This window comes from Salmo salar, chromosome 13, assembly GCF_965601325.2.
Source record: "Salmo salar chromosome 13, fSalSal1, whole genome shotgun sequence".
NCBI lineage: Eukaryota > Metazoa > Chordata > Actinopteri > Salmoniformes > Salmonidae > Salmo > Salmo salar.
Genome location: NC_138303.1, coordinates 7,273,106 through 7,285,734, shown reverse-complemented (window position 1 = coordinate 7,285,734; position 12,629 = coordinate 7,273,106). Strand labels below are relative to the sequence as shown.

Below are 12,629 nucleotides of genomic sequence, written 5' to 3'. Positions count from 1 at the left end.
ATTTACTGTTAGAGAAGCAGGGATACAAGCTGGGTTATTTACTGTTAGAGAAGTAGGGATACAAGCTGGGTTATTTACTGTTAGAGAAGTAGGGATACACGCTGGGTTATTTACTGTTAGAGAAGTAGGGATACAAGCTGGGTTATTTACTGTTAGAGAAGTAGGGATACAAGCTGGGTTATTTACTGTTAGAGAAGCAGGGAACAAGCTGGGTTATTTACTGTTAGAGAAGCAGGGATACAAGCTGGGTTATTTACTGTTAGAGAAGCAGGGATACAAGCTGGGTTATTTACTGATAGAGAAGCAGGGATACAAGCTGGGTTATTTACTCTTAGAGAAGTAGGGATACAAGCTAGGTTATTTAATGTTAGAGAAGCAGGGAACAAGCTGGGTTATTTACTGTTAGAGAAGTAGGGATACAAGCTGGGTTATTTACTGTTAGAGAAGTAGTGATACAAGCTGGGTTATTCACTGTTAGAGAAGTAGGGATACAAGCTGGGTTATTTACTGTTAGAGAAGCAGGTTATTTATTGTTAGAGAAGCAGGGAAACAAGCTGGGTTATTTACTTTTAGAGAAGTAGGGATACAAGCTAGGTTATTTACTGTTAGAGAAGCAGGGAACAAGCTGGGTTATTTACAGTTAGAGAAGTAGGGCTACAAGCTGGGTTATTTACTGTTAGAGAAGCAGGGAACAAGCTGGGTTATTTACAGTTAGAGAAGTAGGGCTACAAGCTGGGTTATTTACTGTTAGAGAAGTAGAGATACAAGCTGGGTTATTTACTGTTAGAGAAACAAGCTAGGTTATTTACTGTTAGAGAAGCAGGGATACAAGCTGGGTTATTTACTGTTAGAGAAGCAGGGATACAAGCTGGGTTATTTACTGTTAGAGAAGCAGGGCTCAAGCTGGGTTATTTACTGTTAGAGAAGTAGGGATACAAGCTGGGTTATTTACTGTTAGAGAATTAGGGATATAAGCTGGGTTATTTACTGTTAGAGAAACAAGCTGGGTTATTTACTGTTAGAGAAGCAGGGCTACAAGCTGGGTTATTTACTGTTAGAGAAGCAGGGATACAAGCTGGGTTAATTACTGTTAGAGAAGTAGGGATACAAGCTGGGTTATTTACTGTTAGAGAAGTAGGGATACACGCTGGGTTATTTACTGTTAGAGAAGTAGGGATACAAGCTGGGTTATTTACTGTTAGAGAAGTAGGGATACAAGCTGGGTTATTTACTGTTAGAGAAGCAGGGAACAAGCTGGGTTATTTACTGTTAGAGAAGCAGGGATACAAGCTGGGTTATTTACTGTTAGAGAAGCAGGGAACAAGCTGGGTTATTTACTGTTAGAGAAGCAGGGATACAAGCAGGTTATTTACTGTTAGAGAAGCAGGGATACAAGCTGGGTTATTTACTGATAGAGAAGCAGGGATACAAGCTGGGTTATTTACTCTTAGAGAAGTAGGGATACAAGCTAGGTTATTTACTGTTAGAGAAGCAGGGAACAAGCTGGGTTATTTACTGTTAGAGAAGTAGGGATACAAGCTGGGTTATTTACTGTTAGAGAAGCAGGGCTACAAGCTGGGTTATTTACTGTTAGAGAAGTAGGGATACAAGCTGGGTTATTTACTGTTAGAGAATTAGGGATATAAGCTGGGTTATTTACTGTTAGACAAGTAGGGCTACAAGCTGGGTTATTTACTGTTAGAGAAGCAGGGCTATTTACTGTTAGAGAAGCAGGGAGACAAGCTGGGTTATTTACTGTTAGAGAAGCAGGGATACAAGCTGGGTTATTTACTGTTAGAGAAGCAGGGATACAAGCTGGGTTATTTACTGTTAGAGAAGTAGGAATACAAGCTGGGTTATTTACTGTTAGAGAAGCAGGGAACAAGCTGGGTTATTTACTGTTAGAGAAGCAGGGATACAAGCTGGGTTATTTACTGTTAGAGAAGCAGGGAACAAGCTGGGTTATTTACTGTTAGAGAAACAGGGATACAAGCAGGTTATTTACTGTTAGAGAAGCAGGGATACAAGCTGGGTTATTTACTGATAGAGAAGCAGGGATACAAGCTGGGTTATTTACTGTTAGAGAAGAATGGATACAAGCTGGGTTATTTACTGTTAGAGGAGTAGGGATACAAGCTGGGTTATTTACTGTTAGAGAAGCAGGGATACAAGCTGGGTTATTTACTGTTAGAGAAGCAGGGATACAAGCTGGGTTATTTACTGTTAGAGAAGCAGGGATACAAGCTGGGTTATTTACTGTTAGAGAAGTAGGAATACAAGCTGGGTTATTTACTGTTAGAGAAGCAGGGAACAAGCTGGGTTATTTACTGTTAGAGAAGTAGGGATACAAGCTGGGTTATTTACTGTAAGAGAAACAAGCTAGGTTATTTACTGTTAGAGAAGCAGGGATACAAGCTGGGTTATTTACTGTTAGAGAAGCAGGGATACAAGCTGGGTTATTTACTGTTAGAGAAGTAGGGATACAAGCTGGGTTATTTACTGTTAGAGAAGTAGAGATACAAGCTGGGTTATTTACTGTTAGAGAAACAAGCTGGGTTATTTACTGTTAGAGAAGCAGGGATACAAGCTGGGTTATTTACTGTTAGAGAAGCAGGGATACAAGCTGGGTTATTTACTGTTAGAGAAGTAGGAATACAAGCTGGGTTATTTACTGTTAGAGAAGCAGGGAACAAGCTGGGTTATTTACTGTTAGAGAAGTAGGGATACAAGCTGGGTTATTTACTGTTAGAGGAGTAGGGATACAAGCTGGGTTATTTACTGTTAGAGAAGTAGGGATACAAGCTGGGTTATTTACTGTTAGAGAAGTAGGGATACAAGCTGGGTTATTTACTGTTAGAGAAACAAGCTGGGTTATTTACTGTTAGAGAAGCAGGGATACAAGCTGGGTTATTTACTGTTAGAGAAGCAGGGATACAAGCTGGGTTATTTACTGTTAGAGAAGTAGGAATACAAGCTTGGTTATTTACTGTTAGAGAAGCAGGGAACAAGCTGGGTTATTTACTGTTAGAGAAGTAGGGATACAAGCTGGGTTATTTACTGTTAGAGGATTAGGGATACAAGCTGGGTTATTTACTGTTAGAGAAGTAGGGATACACGCTGGGTTATTTACTGTTAGAGAAGTAGGGATACAAGCTGGGTTATTTACTGTTAGAGAAGTAGGGATACAAGCTGGGTTATATACTGTTAGAGAAGTAGGGATACAAGCTGGGTTATTTACTGTTAGAGAAGCAGAGAAACAAGCTGGGTTATTTACTGTTAGAGAAGAGGGATACAAGCTGGGTTATTTACTGTTAGAGAAGCAGGGAAACAAGCTGGGTTATTTACTGTTATAGAAGTAGTGATACAAGCTGGGTTATTTACTGTAAGAGAAACAAGCTAGGTTATTTACTGTTAGAGAAGCAGGGATACAAGCTGGGTTATTTACTGTTAGAGAAGCAGGGATACAAGCTGGGTTATTTACTGTTAGAGAAGTAGGGATACAAGCTGGGTTATTTACTGTTAGAGAAGTAGAGATACAAGCTGGGTTATTTACTGTTAGAGAAACAAGCTGGGTTATTTACTGTTAGAGAAGCAGGGATACAAGCTGGGTTATTTACTGTTAGAGAAGCAGGGATACAAGCTGGGTTATTTACTGTTAGAGAAGTAGGAATACAAGCTGGGTTATTTACTGTTAGAGAAGCAGGGAACAAGCTGGGTTATTTACTGTTAGAGAAGTAGGGATACAAGCTGGGTTATTTACTGTTAGAGGAGTAGGGATACAAGCTGGGTTATTTACTGTTAGAGAAGTAGGGATACAAGCTGGGTTATTTACTGTTAGAGAAGTAGGGATACAAGCTGGGTTATTTACTGTTAGAGAAGTAGGGATACAAGCTGGGTTATATACTGTTAGAGAAGTAGGGATACAAGCTGGGTTATTTACTGTTAGAGAAGCAGAGAAACAAGCTGGGTTATTTACTGTTAGAGAAGTAGGGATACAAGCTGGGTTATTTACTGTTAGAGAAGCAGGGATACAAGCTGGGTTATTTACTGTTATAGAAGTAGGGATACAAGCTGGGTTATTTACTGTTAGAGAAACAAGCTAGGTTATTTACTGTTAGAGAAGCAGGGATACAAGCTGGGTTATTTACTGTTAGAGAAGCAGGGATACAAGCTGGGTTATTTACTGTTAGAGAAGTAGGGATACAAGCTGGGTTATTTACTGTTAGAGAAGTAGAGATACAAGCTGGGTTATTTACTGTTAGAGAAACAAGCTGGGTTATTTACTGTTAGAGAAACAAGCTGGGTTATTTACTGTTAGAGAAGCAGGGATACAAGCTGGGTTATTTACTGTTAGAGAAGCAGGGATACAAGCTGGGTTATTTACTGTTAGAGAAGTAGGGTTACAAGCTGGGTTATTTACTGTTAGAGAAGTAGGGATACAAGCTGGGTTATTTACTGTTAGAGAAGTAGGGATACAAGCTGGGTTATTTACTGTTAGAGAAGTAGAGATACAAGCTGGGTTATTTACTGTTAGAGAAACAAGCTAGGTTATTTACTGTTAGAGAAGCAGGGCTACAAGCTGAGTTATTTAAGCTGGGTTATTTACTGTTAGAGAAGCAGGTTATTTATTGTTAGAGAAGCAGGGAAACAAGCTGGGTTATTTACTGTTAGAGAAGTAGGGATACAAGCTAGGTTATTTACTGTTAGAGAAGCAGACCTACAAGCAGGGATACAAGCTGGGTTATTTACTGTTAGAGAAGCAGAGCTACATGCTGGGTTATTTACTGTTAGAGAAGTAGGGATACAATCTGGGTTATTTACTGTTAGAGAAGCAGGGAGACAAGCTGGGTTATTTACTGTTAGAGAAGCAGGGATACAAGCTGGGTTATTTACTGTTAGAGAATTAGGGATATCAGCTGGGTTATTTACTGTTAGAGAAGTAGGGATACAAGCTTTGTTATTTACTGTTAGAGAAGTAGGGCTACAAGCTGGGTTATTTACTGTTAGAGAAACAAGCTGGGTTATTTACTGTTAGAGAAGCAGGGCTACAAGCTGGGTTATTTACTGTTAGAGAAGCAGGGAGACAAGCTGGGTTATTTACTGTTAGAGAAGCAGGGATACAAGCCGGGTTATTTACTGTTAGAGAAGCAGGGATACAAGCTGGGTTATTTACTGTTAGAGAAGTAGGGATACAAGCTGGGTTATTTACTGTTAGAGAAGTAGGGATACAAGCTGGGTTATTTACTGTTAGAGAAGTAGGGATACAAGCTGGGTTATTTACTGTTAGAGAAGTAGAGATAGAAGCTGGGTTATTTACTGTTAGAGAAACAAGCTAGGTTATTTACTGTTAGAGAAGCAGGGATACAAGCTGGGTTATTTACTGTTAGAGAAGCAGGGATACAAGCTGGGTTATTTACTGTTAGAGAAGCAGGTTATTTATTGTTAGAGAAGCAGGGATACAAGCTGGGTTATTTACTCTTAGAGAAGTAGGGATACAAGCTAGGTTATTTACTGATAGAGAAGCAGGGAACAAGCTGGGTTATTTACAGTTAGAGATGTAGGGCTACAAGCTGGGTTATTTACTGTTAGAGAAGTAGGGATACAAGCTGGGTTATTTACTGTTAGAGAATTAGGGATATAAGCTGGGTTATTTACTGTTAGAGAAGTAGGGCTACAAGCTGGGTTATTTACTGTTAGAGAAACAAGCTGGGTTATTTACTGTTAGAGAAGCAGGGCTACAAGCTGGGTTATTTACTGTTAGAGAAGCAGGGAGACAAACTGGGTTATTTACTGTTAGAGAAGCAGGGATACAAGCTGGGTTATTTACTGTTAGAGAAGTAGGGATACAAACTGGGTTATTTACTGTTAGAGAAGTAGGGCTACAAGCTGGGTTATTTACTGTTAGAGAAACAAGCTGGGTTATTTACTGTTAGAGAAGCAGGGCTACAAGCTGGGTTATTTACTGTTAGAGAAGCAGGGAGACAAGCTGGGTTATTTACTGTTAGAGAAGCAGGGATACAAGCTGGGTTATTTACTGTTAGAGAAGCAGGGATACAATCTGGGTTATTTACTGTTAGAGAAGTAGGGATACAAGCTGGGTTATTTACTGTTAGAGAAGTAGGGATACAAGCTGGGTTATTTACTGTTAGAGAAGTAGAGATACAAGCTGGGTTATTTACTGTTAGAGAAACAAGCTAGGTTATTTACTGTTAGAGAAGCAGGGATACAAGCTGGGTTATTTACTGTTAGAGAAGCAGGGATACAAGCTGGGTTATTTACTGTTAGAGAAGTAGGGATACAAGCTGGGTTATTTACTGTTAGAGAAGTAGGGCTACAAGCTGGGTTATTTACTGTTAGAGAAACAAGCTGGGTTATTTACTGTTAGAGAAGCAGGGCTACAAGCTGGGTTATTTACTGTTAGAGAAGCAGGGAGACAAGCTGGGTTATTTACTGTTAGAGAAGCAGGGATACAAGCTGGGTTATTTACTGTTAGAGAAGCAGGGATACAAGCTGGGTTATTTACTGTTAGAGAAGTAGGAATACAAGCTGGGTTATTTACTGTTAGAGAAGAAGGGATACAAGCTGGGTTATTTACTGTTAGAGAAGTAGAGATACAAGCTGGGTTATTTACTGTTAGAGAAACAAGCTAGGTTATTTACTGTTAGAGAAGCAGGGATACAAACTGGGTTATTTACTGTTAGAGAAGCAGGTTATTTATTGTTAGAGAAGCAGGGAAACAAGCTGGGTTATTTACTCTCAGAGAAGTAGGGATACAAGCTAGGTTATTTACTGTTAGAGAAGCAGGGAACAAGCTGGGTTATTTACTGTTAGAGAAGTAGGGATACAAGCTGGGTTATTTACTGTTAGAGAAGCAGGGCTCAAGCTGGGTTATTTACTGTTAGAGAAGTAGGGATACAAGCTGGGTTATTTACTGTTAGAGAATTGGGGATATAAGCTGGGTTATTTACTGTTAGAGAAACAAGCTGGGTTATTTACTGTTAGAGAAGCAGGGCTACAAGCTGGGTTATTTACTGTTAGAGAAGCAGGGAGACAAGCTGGGTTATTTACTGTTAGAGAAGCAGGGATACAAGCTGGGTTATTTACTGTTAGAGAAGCAGGGATACAAGCTGGGTTATTTACTGTTAGAGAAGTAGGGATACAAGCTGGGTTATTTACTGTTAGAGAAGTAGGGATACACGCTGGGTTATTTACTGTTAGAGAAGTAGGGATACAAGCTGGGTTATTTACTGTTAGAGAAGTAGGGATACAAGCTGGGTTATTTACTTTTAGAGAAGGAGGGAACAAGCTGGGTTATTTACTGTTAGAGAAGCAGGGATACAAGCTGGGTTATTTACTGTTAGAGAAGCAGGGAACAAGCTGGGTTATTTACTGTTAGAGAAGCAGGGATACAAGCAGGTTATTTACTGTTAGAGAAGCAGGGATACAAGCTGGGTTATTTACTGATAGAGAAGCAGGGATACAAGCTGGGTTATTTACTCTTAGAGAAGTAGGGATACAAGCTAGGTTATTTACTGTTAGAGAAGCAGGGAACAAGCTGGGTTATTTACTGTTAGAGAAGTAGGGATACAAGCTGGGTTATTTACTGTTAGAGAAGCAGGGCTACAAGCTGGGTTATTTACTGTTAGAGAAGTAGGGATACAAGCTGGGTTATTTACTGTTAGAGAATTAGGGATATAAGCTGGGTTATTTACTGTTAGACAAGTAGGGCTACAAGCTGGGTTATTTACTGTTAGAGAAGCAGGGCTATTTACTGTTAGAGAAGCAGGGAGACAAGCTGGGTTATTTACTGTTAGAGAAGAATGGATACAAGCTGGGTTATTTACTGTTAGAGAAGCAGGGCTATTTAATGTTAGAGAAGCAGGGAGACAAGCTGGGTTGTTTACTGTTAGAGAAGAATGGATACAAGCTGGGTTATTTACTGTTAGAGAAGCAGGGATACAAGCTGGGTTATTTACTGTTAGAGAAGTAGGGATACAAGCTGGGTTATTTACTGTTAGAGAAGTAGGGATACAAGCTGGGTTATTTACTGTTAGAGAAGTAGGGATACAAGCTGGGTTATTTACTGTTAGAGAAGTAGGAATACAAGCTGGGTTATTTACTGTTAGAGAAGCAGGGAACAAGCTGGGTTATTTACTGTTAGAGAAGCAGGGATACAAGCTGGGTTATTTACTTTTAGAGAAGCAGGGAACAAGCTGGGTTATTTACTGTTAGAGAAGCAGGGATACAAGCTGGGTTATTTACTGTTAGAGAAGCAGGGAACAAGCTGGGTTATTTACTGTTAGAGAAGCAGGGATACAAGCAGGTTATTTACTGTTAGAGAAGCAGGGATACAAGCTGGGTTATTTACTGATAGAGAAGCAGGGATACAAGCTGGGTTATTTACTCTTAGAGAAGTAGGGATACAAGCTAGGTTATTTACTGTTAGAGAAGCAGGGAACAAGCTGGGTTATTTACTGTTAGAGAAGTAGGGATACAAGCTGGGTTATTTACTGTTAGAGAAGCAGGGCTACAAGCTGGGTTATTTACTGTTAGAGAAGTAGGGATACAAGCTGGGTTATTTACTGTTAGAGAATTAGGGATATAAACTGGGTTATTTACTGTTAGACAAGTAGGGCTACAAGCTGGGTTATTTACTGTTAGAGAAGCAGGGCTATTTACTGTTAGAGAAGCAGGGAGACAAGCTGTGTTATTTACTGTTAGAGAAGAATGGATACAAGCTGGGTTATTTACTGTTAGAGAAGCAGGGATACAAGCTGGGTTATTTACTGTTAGAGAAGTAGGGATACAAGCTGGGTTATTTACTGTTAGAGAAGTAGGGATACAAGCTGGGTTATTTACTGTTAGAGAAGTAGGGATACAAGCTGGGTTATTTACTGTTAGAGAAGTAGGAATACAAGCTGGGTTATTTACTGTTAGAGAAGCAGGGAACAAGCTGGGTTATTTACTGTTAGAGAAGCAGGGATACAAGCTGGGTTATTTACTGTTAGAGAAGCAGGGAACAAGCTGGGTTATTTACTGTTAGAGAAGCAGGGATACAAGCAGGTTATTTACTGTTAGAGAAGTAGGGATACAAGCTGGGTTATTTACTGTTAGAGGAGTAGGGATACAAGCTGGGTTATTTACTGTTAGAGAAGTAGGGATACAAGCTGGGTTATTTACTGTTAGAGAAGTAGGGATACAAGCTGGGTTATTTACTGTTAGAGAAGTAGGGATACAAGCTGGGTTATATACTGTTAGAGAAGTAGGGATACAAGCTGGGTTATTTACTGTTAGAGAAGCAGAGAAACAAGCTGGGTTATTTACTGTTAGAGAAGTAGGGATACAAGCTGGGTTATTTACTGTTAGAGAAGCAGGGAACAAGCTGGGTTATTTACTGTTAGAGAAGTAGGGATACAAGCTGGGTTATTTACTGTTGACCAGTCTGTAACCCAGATAGAACCCTGTCTCTATTCTAGAACCTCCCCTGCTCTAGTCTGTAACCCAGATAGAACCCTGTCTCTATTCTAGAACCTCCCCTGCTCTAGTCTGTAACCCAGATAGAACCCTGTCTCTATTCTAGAACCTCCCCTGCTCCAGTCTGTAACCCAGATAGAACCCTGTCTCTATTCTAGAACCTCCCCTGCTCCAGTCTGTAACCCAGATAGAACACTGTCTCTATTCTAGAACCTCCCCTGCTCTAGTCTGTAACCCAGATAGAACCCTGTCTCTATTCAAGAACCTCCCCTGCTCTAGTCTGTAACCCAGATAGAATCCTGTCTCTATTCTAGAACCTCCACTGCTCCAGTCTGTAACCCAGATAGAACCCTGTCTCTATTCTAGAACCTCCCCTGCTCCAGTCTGTAACCCAGATAGTGGAACTAGTGGAACCCTGTGACATCATCAGGTTGAAAAGCATTGAAGCATACTATCTCATCACTTCTTGTCTACCATCGGAAGTTGGCAGCTGTCGTAGACTTCACCCCCACACAGACACACACACACACACACACACACACACACACAGACAGACAGACAGACAGACAGACAGACAGACAGACAGACAGACAGACAGACAGACAGACAGACAGACAGACAGACAGACAGACAGACAGACAGACAGACAGACAGACAGACAGAGCGAGCGAGCTAGGGCACTTTTTTTAGAAGTGGTATCTCAGCTGTAGCTCAACTATATGTCTCTGATCCAGAGCCACTACAGTAGTGAGTCATTTAGCAGACTCTTTGATCCAGAGTCACTACAGTAGTGAGTCATTTAGCAGACTCTTTGATCCAGAGTCACTACAGTAGTGAGTCATTTAGCAGACTCTCTTATCCAGAGCCACTACAGTAGTGAGTCATTTAGCAGACTCTCTGATCCAGAGTCACTACAGTAGTTAGTCATTTAGCAGACTCTCTGATCCAGTCATTTACAGTAGTGAGTCATTTAGCAGACTCTCTGATCCAGATCTCTACAGTAGTGAGTCATTTAGCAGACTCTCTATTCCAGATCCACTACAGTAGTGAGTCATTTAGCAGACTCTCTGATCCAGAGTCACTACAGTAGTGAGTCATTTAGCAGACTCTCTGATCCAGAGTCACTACAGTAGTGAGTCATTTAGCAGACTCTCCTATCCAGAGTCACTACAGTAGTGAGTCATTTATCAGACTCTCCTATCCAGAGTCACTACAGTAGTGAGTCATTTATCAGACTCTCCTATCCAGAGTCACTACAGTAGTGAGTCATTTATCAGACTCTCCTATCCAGAGTCACTACAGTAGTGAGTCATTTAGCAGACTCTCTTATCCAGAGACACAACAGTAGTGAGTCATTTAGACTCTCTATTCCAGATCCACTACAGTAGTGAATCATTTAGCAGACTCTCTATTCCAGATCCACTACAGTAGTGAGTCATTTAACAGACTCTCTGATCCAGAGACACAACAGTAGTGAGTCATTTAGCAGACTCTCTGATCCAGATCCACTACAGTAGTGAGTCATTTAGCAGACTCTCTGATCCAGAGCCACTACAGTAGTGAGTCATTTAGCAGACTCTTTGATCCAGAGTCACTACAGTAGTGAGTCATTTAGCAGACTCTTTGATCCAGAGTCACTACAGTAGTGAGTCATTTAGCAGACTCTCTTATCCAGAGCCACTACAGTAGTGAGTCATTTAGCAGACTCTCTGATCCAGAGTCACTACAGTAGTTAGTCATTTAGCAGACTCTCTGATCCAGTCATTTACAGTAGTGAGTCATTTAGCAGACTCTCTGATCCAGATCACTACAGTAGTGAGTCATTTAGCAGACTCTCTATTCCAGATCCACTACAGTAGTGAGTCATTTAGCAGACTCTCTGATCCAGAGTCACTACAGTAGTGAGTCATTTAGCAGACTCTCTGATCCAGAGTCACTACAGTAGTGAGTCATTTAGCAGACTCTCCTATCCAGAGTCACTACAGTAGTGAGTCATTTATCAGACTCTCCTATCCAGAGTCACTACAGTAGTGAGTCATTTATCAGACTCTCCTATCCAGAGTCACTACAGTAGTGAGTCATTTAGCAGACTCTCTTATCCAGAGACACAACAGTAGTGAGTCATTTAGACTCTCTATTCCAGATCCACTACAGTAGTGAATCATTTAGCAGACTGTCTATTCCAGATCCACTACAGTAGTGAGTCATTTAACAGACTCTCTGATCCAGAGACACAACAGTAGTGAGTCATTTAGCAGACTCTCTGATCCAGAGACACTACAGTAGTGAGTCATTTAGCAGACTCTCTGATCCAGAGACACAACAGTAGTGAGTCATTTAGCAGACTCTCTGATCCAGAACCACTACAGTAGTGAGTCATTTAGCAGACTCTCTGATCCAGAGCCACTACAGTAGTGAGTCATTTAGCAGACTCTCTGATCCAGAGCCACTACAGTAGTGAGTCATTTAGCAGACTCTCTGATCCAGAGCCACTACAGTAGTGACTGCATCAGTTTCCATACTTTTTTCTTCGTTTTGTTTACATGTCCTTCCTGATACCCAGAGAGAAACAGTTGACATACTGTACTACTCCATAGTACTATACCATACCGTATCTCTCCACCACAGTCTTCCCTGTGGCTCAGTTGGTAGAGCATGGTGTTTGCAACGCCAGGGTTGTGGGTTCAATTCCCACGGGGGGCCAGTACAAAAGAAAAATGCATGAAATGCAATGTATGAAACGTATGCATTCACTACTGTAAGTTGCTCTGGATAAGAGTGTCTGCTAAAATGTTAATGACTGACAATACTCATTTAGCTCTCTCTCTCCCTCTCTATCTGCCTCTCTCCAGCCTCGCCAATGCTGTCCCACAGGTTTGTGACGGTGCGTCGGGGCAGCCCTGCAGCCCGGTCAGGTCAGATCCAGCCGGGTGACCAGCTAGAGGCAGTGGAGGGGAGGTCCGTTGTCACCCTGCCTCACAGAGACCTGTCACAGATAATGAGACGGGCTGGAAACACACTCAGACTCACCATCATACCAAGACTTAACACCAGTGAGTTATATACATACCACTATCTAGTTATATTCATACCAATATCTAGTTATATACATACCAATATCTAGTTATATATATACCAATATCTAGTTATATACA

General features: G+C 40.9%; 1 protein-coding gene across 3 annotated transcripts in view; it reads left to right on the top strand.

Moving 5' to 3' along the window:
- Positions 1-12,629, top strand: part of LOC106566317 (membrane-associated guanylate kinase, WW and PDZ domain-containing protein 3) — a 242,739-nt gene that overhangs the window by 206,260 nt on the left and 23,850 nt on the right. For all 3 annotated transcript variants that reach the window (XM_082959784.1, XM_082959782.1, XM_082959783.1), the window contains exon 13: positions 12,327-12,527. In XM_082959784.1, coding sequence (XP_082815910.1) covers positions 12,327-12,527 — 201 coding nt within the window. The remainder of the gene's footprint in view (positions 1-12,326; positions 12,528-12,629) is intronic.